At 50.0% G+C, this 14,180-nt stretch overlaps 1 protein-coding gene across 8 annotated transcripts in view; it reads left to right on the forward strand.

The window, feature by feature from the left end:
• Nucleotides 1–415: 415 nt before the first annotated feature.
• PAX8 (paired box 8) overlaps nucleotides 416–14,180 on the forward strand; it is a 65,360-nt gene continuing 51,595 nt past the window's right edge. For all 8 annotated transcript variants that reach the window (XM_070379470.1, XM_070379471.1, XM_070379474.1 and 5 more), the window contains exons 1-2: nucleotides 416–524; nucleotides 867–973. In XM_070379470.1, the coding sequence (XP_070235571.1) occupies nucleotides 949–973 (25 nt within the window). In that variant the 5' untranslated portion in view covers nucleotides 416–524; nucleotides 867–948. The remainder of the gene's footprint in view (nucleotides 525–866; nucleotides 974–14,180) is intronic.

Here is a 14,180-nt window from a genome sequence, read left to right on the forward strand (position 1 = left end):
TCAGCTCACCCTGTCCCTTTCTAACATACTTCCAGGTTGAGTTGTAATCTAGGCAATCTAGGCCCTCAACTAGGCCTGTCCTCTGAACTCTTCCCCCAAGTTCAAATTCCTCAGGGAGCAAGAAAGGTGGCGGGCTTCACTGGCCCCAGAGGTTCCCAGAGACCCCTGTCCTCAAGCTCTAAAGCCTCCATCGCACACTCCTCAGATCTTTCCAGGCCTGCTGAGTTAGGGCTCAGCTGCTTCTCTCTCCTCTCTCCACTGGAAACAGAAGCTCCAGCGAATGTTTCTAACTCCTGAGTCCACTCAGCCATGTCCCCCTTGCAAAATCCTCCCCTTCCCGCACCCAGCCAGCCAATCGGCGGCCTGCGAGCCTCTCCAGACCCATCTCTCCGGGCCCTGGCGGGATAAAACCGGTCGGCGATGCCGGGTGGATGGGAACAAACTTCGGAAGGAGGAGAGACACGGGGTCCAGGGCACCCTCGAGGGCGGACCCGGGCAGTGAGGGCCTGTGGCCGGCCGGCCAGGTATGCCGCCCAGGGGTTGGCTGAAAGCTGAGTGGGAGACAGGGGTGATTCGAGAAGGGAAAGGGTCCCAGGAAGCCCAGCAGCCTTTTCTCTCTCAAGTTAAACTGGATGAGGCTGGGGCAGCCGAGAGGAGGGCAGCGGGTTAGAGTTTGGCGCTGCCCAGCGGACCCCAACGCCGGCGCTTCAGGACGGGCGCATGGGTTAGGCCGGCCTGAGGTTGGCCACTCTTCGCCTGAAAATCCTGCGACCCCTGCCTGGCGATGAAAGCCTTGGGGTAAGGCCTGGGGAGGAGGTCTAAGGCGGAGGGCCGGAGTCTCATACCCGTGCCCCGGGTCTGTGCAGGGCAGCGGCGTGGCGGCAGGCGCGGCGCGGACCTGCGTGAGGAAGCCCTGAGCCCTCGGCGGGCTGCGAGCGACTCTCCGGGATGCCTCACAACTCCATTAGATCCGGTAAGAACGCGGCGTGGCCGGGGACCCCCGGAGCCCCCGCGTCGCTGTGCGTCCGTGCGTGCGCTCGGGTCGGTGGGGCTCGCGGCTCACTGGACCCCTTGCGTGGGGGCGCAGCTGGGAACGCCTCGGGCCTGGCTCTCCGCAGCGGCCGCCTCGCCACTCTCTTGGGCCCTGAGGTCCCCCCTCGGCCCGGCGGAACCGACCTCCCCAGGCCTGGGTTTCTGCGGACCACCGTGAGGGGCGAGGAGCTCTCCGTGGGGTCAGAGGAGTGTCCTTCGTGTCCCATCCGCCTTTCGCCTGGCCCGTCAGAGTGGCCATCCTGCGCGCTCTCAGGCCCTACGCCGCGCCCCTGCTGGACTTGCAGCTCCCCTGCTCCCGACCTCTAAGCCCTCGTCCCCGGGTGCGCGCAGCTGTCTCCTGAGGCTCCCCGGGCGGGACCCTGAGCCCCGCGCACCTCTCCAGCCCACACGAGAGGAGCCCGCGGTCCGGGGCCCGGGAGCCGTGAGCGCACTGGAGGGCTATCGGACTCCTTGCTCAACACCGGTCAGAAGGGGACCCGCGTGCGGGGCATCCGGCCGGGCGAGGACTGAGCCCTCCGCGGGCCGAATCCCGCTCCCCACCGGCATCCGGGTCCACGGCCTTCAAAAGCGCTCGGGGTCCATAGCCGCGGCGCCGACTCTCCGCGACCTCCGGGCTAAGGTCGGGGTGGTCTGTGCCAGGAAGGAGCCGCAGGGCTGGGGCTGGTCGGCACAGTGGGCATGGCCCCGGGCGCTCAGCAAGTGTGGACAGCGAGCCGGAGTCACGGCCCGGCCCGCGGTGATGGATGGAGCCGGGCCAGCCGCGGGGAAGGCGATTTATGGGGCCAGGGCGCAACGCTATCGATTTGGGCCGGTGGAGTGAAAGGAAATCAATATTTCAGATGAATTCTCGGCGAATATGAAGTCCCGCTCGGCAAGCGGGACATTTGTTATAATAAGGAGGGTCGCATCGGGCGCTGCGCGCGGCTGAGATCTCAATTTAACCCAGAGCGCCGCGCTGCTCCGGGACTGGAGGCGGAGGATCCACCCGCACAGGCGCGGGGACCCCGGTGAACGCCCGAAGGTTTCTCTTTCGGGTTCGCTCCACCACCGGAGACTGAGTCAGCAGCACGCTCCCTCCCAATCCCGGTGCCCGGAGGTGAGCGAGGCCACCGCGGTCCTGGCCCCGCTCTGCGGGCGCCCGGCCTTCGGGGGAGCGGAGTGGAAATCTCACCAATGCTCCCGGGAGCGGCGGGGTCGGCGAGCCAGGAGACCCAGCGGAGCGCCTGGCTCTCCTTACTCAGCGCCCAGGCGTCACAAAAGCTCCTTGACCACTTTCTGGGACCAGGACCAGGTTTTGGTCTGTTAGTCTTTAGCCTAATGCGGGTATAACGACACACGTCACCCTCGCCTCGGAATCAGGACTGGTCTCCCAAGCCGAGCGCGCGGCGCGGCGTCAGGTGCCGGATCCCACGCCAGGCTGGTTCCGCAGCTTCTGCTCCGCTCCGGGTTTCTTTCTACCCAACCCTTAAGCCACCGCCGACCTTCCCCTGACCGCTCTGGCGATGATAAGAGTGGGTGCTCTCTCTCGGTCCTCGAATTTACAGTCCTGGACCAGACCTTTTCCTCTCTGTCACTGCGTGAGAAATGACGATATCGCGGTCCCTCGGGTTGGCTGGATTTTGTTTTCACTACTGATTGTCATTACGGAAACGCTCGTTAGAATACATGGAAATCAAGAGGGAAAGAAGAAAGGGCACAATTTATTTTTACTTTATTTTTAATCAGCCCCAAACCCAGATGAGGAGACCCTGCTTTTCCATTAGCTCGGAAGCAATCGCCCTTGCGTTTGGGGAGGGAGCGGTTTCGCCCCTATCGCAGGCGGGGCCTGGGACGGAAGTATATTCTCTGTTTAGAGGGGACTTCTTCAATCCTCTCCCCAAAACGAATAAAAAAAAAAAATCTGAGAGAGGGAGAAAGGCTTTCTCCTATAGTTTAATTTAATGCTAGTGAAACAGAAGAAAATTGTTTAAAGCATAGCTCAAAAGATTCAAGGCTGTCCCCTGTTTCTTTTCCAAATCCTCTCTAGGTAAATTTGAGTGAGAGACCCTCCGTCTTTCTAATCACTTGACACCATTGTCTGTATTTAGAGCTAAATTCACAAGCTGAGCCCTCCAGTTTTTTTATAAGCCCATTTCCCTCATTGGTCTTAGAGATTTCCTTCTTTCTCCCTTTCTGAGTTCATGGCTCTGCCTGGACTTTGCCTGGAGAAGCCTTCTTGAAGCTTTTCCCTGGAGCAAAATGGGGCGAAGGCGGCCGGCGGGACGTTTTCGCGGGAGCGAGGCCCAGCGCACAGTTTCAGATAAAACGAAACGCGCTGAGAAAAGTTTTGCGCGGCCTCTGCCGCCCCCGCCACTGCGGCTCACCCACGGCTGATCTTGCTTCGCAGAGGGATCTTTAAAATTTCCTTTTTCCTCCCTACTGTTTTATTCTGAAGGGATGTGGAGAGCGAAGAGTGAATGAGTCTGATTTGCCGATGGTCAGCGATGGGATGAACGGTCCGTAAAATCCACCGGGAGTTTTGTAGCATCAAGGAACAGAGATCCTGAGCAAGAACTTTTCTTTAAAGAGTAAAAGATGCCACATAAGTATTAGAATGTAAACAGTACTACATGCGTGAGGAAGAGGGCTCAGTAAAAAAAAAAGCAAGCAGGTTGTTATTAAAAGTTATGCACAGTAGCTTTTCAGAAATCCTCTTCCCCCAACTCCTGAAAATATATTATTCAAGAAGATGCGACTTTCCATTAAGGAAAGAGCGTTTCTCTAATTTCCTTAGATCACAGATGGAAAGCCCCCCATACCCTCCTCTCGGTTTTAAAAAGGAGCAAAGGAAGCCAAGAAACTGTTTTCTTCCCAGGTTTCTTGCCTGGGTTGAAAATAAGGTCTAGGGATGAGAAAAGGTCTTGAGGAACATAAAGAGGTATTGGGGTTCCTCAATTCATCTTTGTTTGGAGATGGTCCATCCTCCAACCCTCCTCCATGCAAGTTAATTAGGAGATAATTTAGCTACCTTGTGAATTAGTTTTAAGATAAGTATCTTTTCAAGCTTTGTCACTTTAATTGTCCCACTGATTGATAAGAAGTAATTATTTCTAATTGACACTTTTTTGATGTCTATTGGAAGCATTTATTTGGGACATTTTCGGGGTGGAAGGAAAGTTAATTAATTTTATCAGTCTATACCCAAAAGGACTGTACCTAATTTTACTGAAGAGCACAAAGGAAGTGGAGGGAAAAAAAAATCAATCTCAGAAATTTAATTATTAAGAGATATTTTGGTTCAGAGGAGAGCACCTACCATTATAACTACATGTCAAAACTTTCTATTTACGGCCTCGAATCTTGAATTTTAATATGGCATGTGTTTTATGTGTATGCCTTTTCCCAGGAATATACATCCCTTTATATACTGACTTCATTTTGGAGGTTACTCAGCTTTGTAATTAATTTTTGTGAAAAGTAAGATCAAGGGAGTTCAGTACACTCAGAATAAATGGTATCATTTTTGTAAGAGCAAATTGTAAGAAAGATTTACTAACCGTCATCCTTGCTCTGTAATTATTGATAGAGTTGGGTATAAAGGTGAAACTTTACTTACGGTGACATGACTTTTCATACCTAAACCTCAAACCTTGGAGTAAACAGTTTAATCATTCACATCCCCTAGAATGTGTTCGTGTGAAAGAAAAAGAAGGGAGAGACTAAAGAGAAAAAGACACTGAAAGGAGACAATGAGGGAGGGGAGCCTAGAAGGGAAGAAGGTGATTGGAGAGGAAAAAGAAAGAACTCATTTCAGAAATGAAGGTGGCCAGGTACTTGGAAACTTTGCCATTCAGTATAAGGAAATCAAAATTCTACTTTAAAACACGTCCTTTTGAATATGATCTCAACCACAGTCCCTAACCCCTCACCATCACCAGAACCCCCACTTTTTCATGCATAAAAAGGCAGGATCTTTGGGGAGTGGCTGGTCTGAATTTGGGGTGTCTAGATACCAAAGTTTGGATTTGGTGCCCACGAAAAGGAAGCAAGAAAAGAGACATTGTGCTCTGGTGGCTTATAAAAAGATTTAAGTGTTGTTTATTTTTATTATTAAAGCTCCTGAGATCGTTCCTAGTTCTGAACCCACAATCTTTTCCGTGGATTGACTTGTGACTCACTGACATAGGAAAACATTTCCACATTAATCCAAAGTGGAGACACACGCTCCTGGACACCCACGCGTGCCTGAAATCAGAGCAGTTTCATCAGACAAGATACTGTCCTGTCAGGTTCTGTTCAGCCAGTGCCTATTTCCATCATTTATGTTTAAAATCTTGTCTGCTTTTAATGATGTTTCTCCCAGATTACGTGGAGCGACAAGAATGAGGAAACATGTTAAATGAAAAGAAATTTAAAACTTACAAACAGCAGATAATATCGCATACCAACCTCACTATTAGTGAAACTGAAATAATGTATAAATAATGCAAAAAAAAATCAGCAAGGGAGAGTTTAGTAATGGAAAATTCCCCTGCAATTAAATGAAAGAGTAATTTAGTGGAGATATGCCTGGATGAATTAGCATTTATTAATTGGTTCTCATAAAAACAATTTGTGTGTGTATGTTTGGGGGGAGAGTGTTTAAAGTATGGATTTTTCATGGGAAAAGTTCCTCAAATATTCATATCATATTATGTAGCAATCACAGTCTATTTTGTGAAAAATTCCAGTTCTCTCACTGGCGAATTTCACCTGCACACAGAGAGAGTAGGGGTAAGGAAGAGAAACTCCTTGAGATCAAAAGAAGGAAGCGGGGTTCCTTTTTCTCTTGGGACATTTTCCGGCATGAAACCAGCTGGCAGAGCCGGCTCTGCTTGGGAACATCCAAACCGGGTCCTGAGAGGACTCCCAGGTGACCCATCTCCTTTGGGACATGACTAAGAAGCAGAGGAGGCTGCTCTGTGGCTCTGCCCACCGCAACCCCACCCCAGTCTGCTCCAGCATCCTCACCAGCTCAGGCAGGAACTGCAGTTTGTAATCTCAGCGAGGAGCTTGCTAGGGTTGACTGATGCGGGGATGTGTTTACTTTCTCTCGCCACAGTTGGTCTGTCTTCAGTTCTAAGCATTTTAAAGCTGCTCTATTTATCAATCCAAGAGGTACTGACTTCTCAGTTGCGCTGAGAAAGCTTTGAGCTCCGAGGTTCTGAGTACACAAAGAGATAAAAGACACAATTTCATTTAAGGGGGGGGGATGATTTTAAAAGGAGGCGGGAGGGGAACGTGCCCCTCCCATTCCAGGCTACCTTTGCTTTTGTTTTAGTTGAGATTGGGCGAAAGACTGTGTCTCAGCCCCCAGGAGCCTTCACTCCCTTCAGAGATACAATTTGGGGGTGTAAAGCTCCGTCAAAATAGAGGAGGATGCAGCCTCCCACTCAGAGCTCTTTGGTGGGGAGGATTCTTTCTAGAACACCTTGGCTCAGGTTCTTTTGGAGACGGAGTTAAAAAGACATTCTGCCTAGGAAGTAGGTTCAATGCCTGCTTCCAACAGAGGTGCTAGGTGTTTCTTTTTTGGAAGAAAGAGTACAGAAAGCACAGTCCAAAGGTCTCCTGGTTCCTGAAAACTTCACCCTCCCAAGGGAATCTCGGTTCCTCCAGTCCATGGTGAGTGACCCTAGGATAGAATTTCTGGATCACGGTGGAGTGGGCAGGAGCATCCACAATTCCTTATTTATCTGTGGTCTTAATTATATCCTGGGTTGTCCCTGGTGGCTCAGTGGTAAAGAACCCACCTGTCAATGCAGGAAATCCAGCTTCGATTCCTGGGTCGGGAAGATCCCCTGGAGAGGGAAATGGCAACCCACTCCAGTATTCCTGCCTGGAGAATCCCACGGACAGAGGAGCCTGGTGGGCTACAGTCCTTGGGATCGCAGAGTCGGACACGACTGAGCGACTAAACATGTTGTGTTATGTTTAGTCACTGAGGTCCAGAGTCAGGGCTGACAAGTCTTTGGGGGTTTCTTAAAACCCCTCCAGACCCCTCCCTTGGTCAGGTGGGCCACATGAGCAAATGTCTCTTACCGGCACTATGGATCAGAAAAATCGTGGTAGAAAGGTTTCTGTTTTAAACCACCGTTGGTCACTGAGTATGGGCTTTACTTTGACTGGGGCTTCTTCCCCACGAAGGACAAAGGGCCTGGGTACACACCAGTGTCTCCTTGCCGTGGCGTGTCTCAGATCAAAGGGAGGAAAATTCAGGGATCCTCCAGTGACACGTGGGTCTTGTTTCTGTGTTAATGCTGGAGGATCCTCCTGAGGTCCTGAATCCCATGGAAAATGCCAAGGATCATCAAGGCTCCGCACAGCCTGCCCACAGCCGCGACAGCTCTGCCCATGCCTCATTCATATCCAAAGAAAGAGATGCACCACACAGTGCTGAGCACGTCGTGGCACTTAGTGAGCCCTTGGTAAATGCAAGTTCTGATTATTTTATCTCTGAGGGCTATTACAGGTGTGGAATTCTGCTGGGAGAGAGCATATCCATCATCTTGTTTAATTCTCAGGAGCCACCAGGCAGGTGTGTTACGGACATTTTTACAGAAGAGAGGAGCACTCGTGCTCAGTGAGGCTGATGTGTCTGCAACTCCCTTTCCACTGCCTTCTTTCTCGAAGTCCAGCTCATCAAAACTCCCCGCATCACTAGATGGCTTCACGCCTGCAACTCTATTGGGAACTTAGGCCAGCATCTTGGGTCAGGAGGCTCAAGGATTCTTACCAATAGAGACAGATAGAACCATCAGTCTGTTGGCTTGGTTTCCTTATCTCTGTCCCTAAAGCTCCAACTCAGTTAAAACAGACTATTCTCAGTCTTCCCATCTGCAAAATGGGGGCGGTGGTCCCTATCTGGATGTCCCTCCTGGAGGTCCTGTGAGGAGGAAGAAGATGGTCAGCCACTCAGGAAAAGCAGAGAGAGGGAGCTTTCTTTTAACACATCCCCTCCAGTGCTGCCATGTTTCCACCTCAAAAAAAAAAAAAAAAAAAAAGCTACCCACGAGAACCTCAGAGCTCCAGTGGTGCAATCTGTTAACGCACGGTACTTATACAGCAGTACATGCAGAGCAATGCCAAGGTTGTGAATTGAAGTCTCACCTAGAGCATGACCCTTTGGGCTTCCCAGGTGGCACTAGTGGTAAAGAATCTGCCTGCAATGCAGGAGACCCGGGTTTGATCCCTGAGTCAGGAAGATACCCTGGAGAAGGGAATGAGAACCCACTCCAGTATTCTTGCCTGGAGAATTCCAGGGACAGAGGAGCTTAGCGGGCTGCAGTCCATGGACTTGCAAAGAGTCAGACACGACTGAATGACTAACACTCACACAAGTACCTCCATAAATTGTAGACCATCAAGGAACTTGCTCCCTTGGCATCTCCAAACCCCACTGGGCCTGCCTGCTTGGCTACATTTCAGAGACTAATAGATTAGTGGAAATGATGGACACAGGTTCAGAATTACTGGGAAGACCAAACCACAAAGTCAGGGATGGTTGCTCGGTACCCTCTCCACGGGCAGCAAGTGGGGAGCCCCTAAGATACCAGATCTTATTTCCCTAAGTTTAGGTTCATTCCCTCTTCTGCTTCCTGAGGGTTCCTCTCACTCAAGAGTTCAAAATTAAGTCATCTGCTCCTTTGGAGCTTCAGCCAAGGTTCCACTTGTACCAGGAGCTGGAAAGGGAGTTGTTTTGTCCCTTTTTGCTGTGGAATGCAACTGCCCAGCTCCTGGCTGATTGCATTTCTCAGAAGCAGACCCATCTTTGATTTAAGCAGAGAAAGACATGGAGAGAGAAAACTACTTCTTCCCTCTCTTCCTTTTTTAAATTTTTATTGGAGTATAGTTGCTTGACAATGTTGTGTTCATTTCGGCTATACAGTAAGGTGAATCAGCCATACCTATCCATATATCCCCTCTTTTTTGGATTTCCTTCACATTCAGGTCACCACAGAGCATTGAGTAGGGTTCCCTGTGCTATACAGTGAGTACTCATTAGTTATCTGTTTTATACATGGCAGTGTATATATGTCAATCGCAGATCTCCCAACTCATCCCACCCAGCCCTTTCCCCCTTGGTTTCCATACGCTTGTTCTCTATGTCTGTGTCTCTATTTCTGCTTTGCAAATAAGATCATCTCTACCATTTTTCTAGATTCCACATGTGTGTGTTAATGTACAATATTTGTTTTTCTCTTTCTGACTTACTTTACTCTGTGTGACAGTCTTCTACGAATTGTGCCTTTTGCAGAGACATGGATGGACCCCCCCTTTCCTTTCTAACTCTGTTCCTTTTTTCTCCTGTTCTCAGCTCCAGCACTCCTCCGTGTTCTCTTCTGCACTTGTTTCCCTAAGTGGCCTTGGAGTGACCTGAGTCGTTAGTGCTAATTAGTCCACTGGGATGTATTGTACTGTCAGGCCCACATAGCAGAGTGGTCGGGAGCTGGTTGGGTGACGCATTTGAGGGACAAACAGCTTAATCTGCTGTCATCGTATGAACTGCATGTTTGCCCACACCCAGGGCCCACTGTGTGTGTTGCATTTTGATTCCTTAGCTTCTCTGAGAGAACTATTATTCCTCAGATCAATTCAGGGGCAGCTGTGAGGTGTCAAGAGGGCGAAGGACTTTTGAAGTCACAGTGAAGCCAGGTCCTGTGAATGAACGCCTCTCCATCTCTGTAGGCGGTTGGGGGTGCCTCCTCAGAGGCTTTGCCCGTGAGCCTGACCCTGCTGCTTTCTTGCTGTGTGATTTTAGGCAAGTCAGTTGTCTCCCTGGGGAAGAGTTTCCTCTGTATAAAAGACGGGCATACTGCAGGATTTCTAGGAAACACTGAAAGTGAAACCAGTTTCCTCACCTGGCACATAGCAACTACTCAAGAATTTTCCCATTCCAATACATGGGTACCCGGGGAGAAGAGTCCCCCCAAATTCTCCGGGACAGATGCTCAAATATGACACTGTTTTAGCATTTCCTGTGAAACTCTCCGTGTGTAACTCGAAACCCTGTGTCAAAATTTTGCTCCAGTTAAGATTTAGGACAGGGCTTCCCTGGTGGCTCAGTGGTAAAGAGTCACCTTCTAGTGCGGGAGACACAGGTTCGATCCCTAGTCCAGGAAGATCCCACATTCCACAGAGCAACTAAGCCTGTGTGCCTTAACTATTGAGCCTGCCTTGTAGAACCTGGGAGCTGAAACTACTGAGCCCACGTACCCGAGAGCCTGTGCTCTGCAACAGGAGAAGCCCCAGCACCGCAACTGAAGAGTAGCTCCTGCTTGTCACAACTAGAGAAAAACCGGCGCAGCAATGAAGAGCCAGCACAGCCAGAAATAATAAAAATAAATTAAGGGGAAAAAAAAGATTTAGGACAGACATGTTAATATTCTACTTGGACAAAATCATAGACCTTCAGTCTAGGGGTGTTGGATGAAATGAAAGGATTCATGAAAAATGCTGACTCAGAGGCCTGTGGCTATGATCAGCTGCTACCCCAATCCACTCTGAAAAAGAAGTCCTTGTTTCCTTTTACCAGAAAACCCAATCATCGGGGAAGCAGCAGGTTCACGATAGAATGGGCTGTCTGTGGACTTTATATTGGCATCCAGAACATTCTAGGGTTTTGGTAGAATTGGCCTTAGAAAAAGGATGAACTAGAGTGAGCGTGCATCTGTGATGTGTGTGTAGCTGAGATAGGACCAAAGGGAGATGTGCTTTGAGTGCGTGTGTGCACGCTGAGTTGCTTCAGTTCTGTCCAACTCTGCAAATCCGTGAACTGTAGCCCGCCAGGCTCCTCTGTCCATGGGATTCTCCAGGCAAGAATAGTGAAGTGGGTTGCCATGCCCTCCTCAGGGGGATTTTCCTGACCCAGATAGAACCCACATCTCCTGCATACCTTGAGTCCTGATTCCTAATTGATCCAGAACCATATGTTAAAAAAAAAAAAAAAGAATCCATGAATCTTCTGTTTTCTTTCTCCTTGTCTCCAGCCCCACCCCTACCTTCTGTCTGATATTTTCCTACTTTGTGTAATAGTAATCCAGCTTTGGCACCATAGCAAACCCTGGTTGACATTTAAAAGTCTGGAATTAGCTAAGCAAGATATTTCTGACTCCAGCTCTGTTGTGCTGTTTCCCTTGAACCTGAGATTGTTCTTGATGACTGTCAAAGTGGAGATGGCAGGAATGGGGTGATTTCCTGACAAGTCCTTGGGGCAGCTGGCTGTGACTTCCAATTGGAGGAAGAGGCTGGGGGAGGGAGGATGTTGGGGCAAGAGAGGCACTGAGGTCAAGCTGGAATCTGAAGGTCAGAACTTTCATCCAATTTCACAAGCCCTTGTGGATGCTACCTGCCACATGCAAAGCATCATGCCGTTGCTGGTGGCACCCAGTGCCAGGGTAGTCCAGGCAAATGACAGGGGTGAGAGGCACCATCTCGGGGCAGGGAGCTAAAGTCTTGTGATTCCCTGTCAAAGGGGTCAAACACACAGTACCAGGGCTGAAAATAATCAGACAAAACAATTCAGTGTCTGGACGAGAATTGCAAACTAAGAACCCAAGCAGTGGGAGCACCAAAGGTCATTTATCGCCAATAGCCACCCCAGCACAATCATGTGGTTGCTGATAACAGATAAACCTCATCTGGCCTTCTGGAGTCTGATTGATCTCTGGAGAAGTCACTGTTCAAGAAAGGCAGCATGTGAGGCTGTGTTGCATCAGTCAACTCCATGACGGTCTACACTGGGGCTCCGTGTGCCTGGCCAGCTTGTAGCAAAATGTTGCAGAATTGTAGGTGCAAACAGCGTGGACCAGATCAGAACTTTGCTGGACACATCTAATGCTTAACCCCCGTGTGTTCAGAGATTTGCAGATTTTATGAGACATCTCCCTTTGGGCAGAGTGACAAGACCTGGGTCCTTCCAGTCCCTGTGTTCTCTGGTGATATGAAAGTGAAAGTGTCAGTCGCTCAGTTGTGTCCGACTCTTTGCAACCCCATGGACTGTAGCCCACCAGGCTCCTCTGACCATGAAATTTTCCAGGTAAGAATACTGGAGTGGGTAAGCCATTCCTTTCTCCAGAGAATCTTCCCAACCCAGAGATGGAACCGGGGTCTCCTGCATCACCAGATATGATAACACCCCAGAGATCCCACAAGCCACTCATCTCCTGCTGGCCTCAGAGTTGTCTGGACGGTGCCCCCAACTGGAACAGACATGCTCTGGGTCTTGGGGTTCACCCTCTTGTTGAGTGTCACCCTCTCTAGAGTCTTCCTGGAGCCACACAGTTGCCACCGATTGCTTCATCACAGATGCTTTCCTCGGAGTCTGACTGTCGGCTTGGCTGGAAGGTGTCCATCTCCCCAGGAGAGCTTAGGCAGGAGCGTGGTGAGCCCCTGCCTACGCTGCTCTCTGTCCCCACCTCCCGGGAAGTCACTCACTGTCCTACCGTGTACACACGATTGCACACAGCCGTCTATTGTTTACAGACTGTTTTCTGTGTGTTCATCAGTCTGCCCTGCATAGAGGCCTGGGAACCACTTTACCCTGGATGTTTTGTGTGTGTGTGTTAGTCACTCAGTTGTGTCTAACTCTTTGTGACTCCATGGACTGTAGTCTGCCAGATCCTCTGTCCATGGGATTCTCTAGGCAAGAATACTGGAATGGATTGTCATTCCCTTCTCCAGAGAATCTTCCCAACCCAGAGATCGAACCCAGGTCTCCTGTAATGCAGGCAGATTCTTTACTGTCTGAGCCACCAGGGAAGCCCCTTCCCCCTGGATGGAGGTGGCCAAAGATACGGGTCCTTGGAGGCTCAGCACATGTGGTCTGAATCCCCTTTCAGACCGTGGGCACCTGTGTGACCTCAGGAGCCCCTCACCAGTGAAGCAGACCCATGATTCCTGCCTCAGTGGGCAGCTGGGGGGCCTGCTGGACCTCACATCCATGATACATACATCTCAGCCATCCTCAACCCATGCTGCTCAAATGTCACCTCCCCCTAGAGCCTTCCACGGTTCCTCTCCTTCTCCCCAACATCTTTAGTACCTTATTTTTATGGCAGGTTTCGCAGCCTACTTTGTATAAGAATGTCTGTTTCTATACCTCTCTCCTTCTAGACTTGAGGATGGCATGTCACAGAAGCCTTGTAGGTTCTGTTCCATCAAACTGGCTACCTAGACCCAGAGTTGTTCAAGGCCAGGAGGGTGAGGCCCTGTTGCCCCATTTTACCGACAAGGAAACTGAGGTCAGACAACTATGCCATGTCCCAGATGGCATAGGTTAGTGGCAGAGGAATGGCTCCATGTCTATAACTGGGACTCTCGTGATATGGTGCTCCCTTTTGAAGGGTGGCATGGGGTAGAGTGAAGGCTGACCCAGGGGAATGAGAAGAAGGGGCCCCCTAGTTTCTGACTGGATGGGCAAAGCCCAGTGACAGCTGCCAAGACAGACACAAGTGCACACATATACACTCATACTCACACCCACATGTATGCACACGCATACACATGTTCCCATACACACCAATGTACAGAGACTCACACATACAGACACATCACACAACCAAGGCTGAGACTAGAGTGAGTCACCAAAGCATGCAAAGTGCAAAATTTAAGGAGGCCCCACTCTTGCGCTCGTTAAAGGACAGAATCAGCCCTGAGAGCAAGTGCCTTCTTAAATTCTGTACCCTGGATTCCTGGCTGTCATCACCCTGGTCCACAGTCTATGATACACACACCTACCCAGTTATACCTACACTCTTACACACGTGGGTGACAAGTACTCTCACATTCATGCATGCATACAAGACTCACCCTTTCATACACATAAACACATGTGTGTGCACAGAACACTTTCCTTGGTTTGGGAGTGATAAAAATGACGGCCAAAGAAATCTCTGCTGTCAGAGACCCCAAGAGACGTGGTTGTGAAATTACGGGAGCAATTGATGAGAGCTGACTGAGTGCATGATTCTAGACACAGTGAAGAAAGTGAGGTTCCAAGAGGTCCAGGGAGCCTGCAGTATGTTGAGCATCAATTCTGGTCAGTCTAGCCTGCAGTTACTGACTTGTAAACTCCATGTTCTTGAAATCTGTGGTTTGAAGTCTGAGCAGAG

This window comes from Bos mutus, chromosome 11 (genome assembly GCF_027580195.1).
Source record: "Bos mutus isolate GX-2022 chromosome 11, NWIPB_WYAK_1.1, whole genome shotgun sequence".
In the NCBI taxonomy this organism is placed as follows: Eukaryota; Metazoa; Chordata; class Mammalia; order Artiodactyla; family Bovidae; genus Bos; species Bos mutus.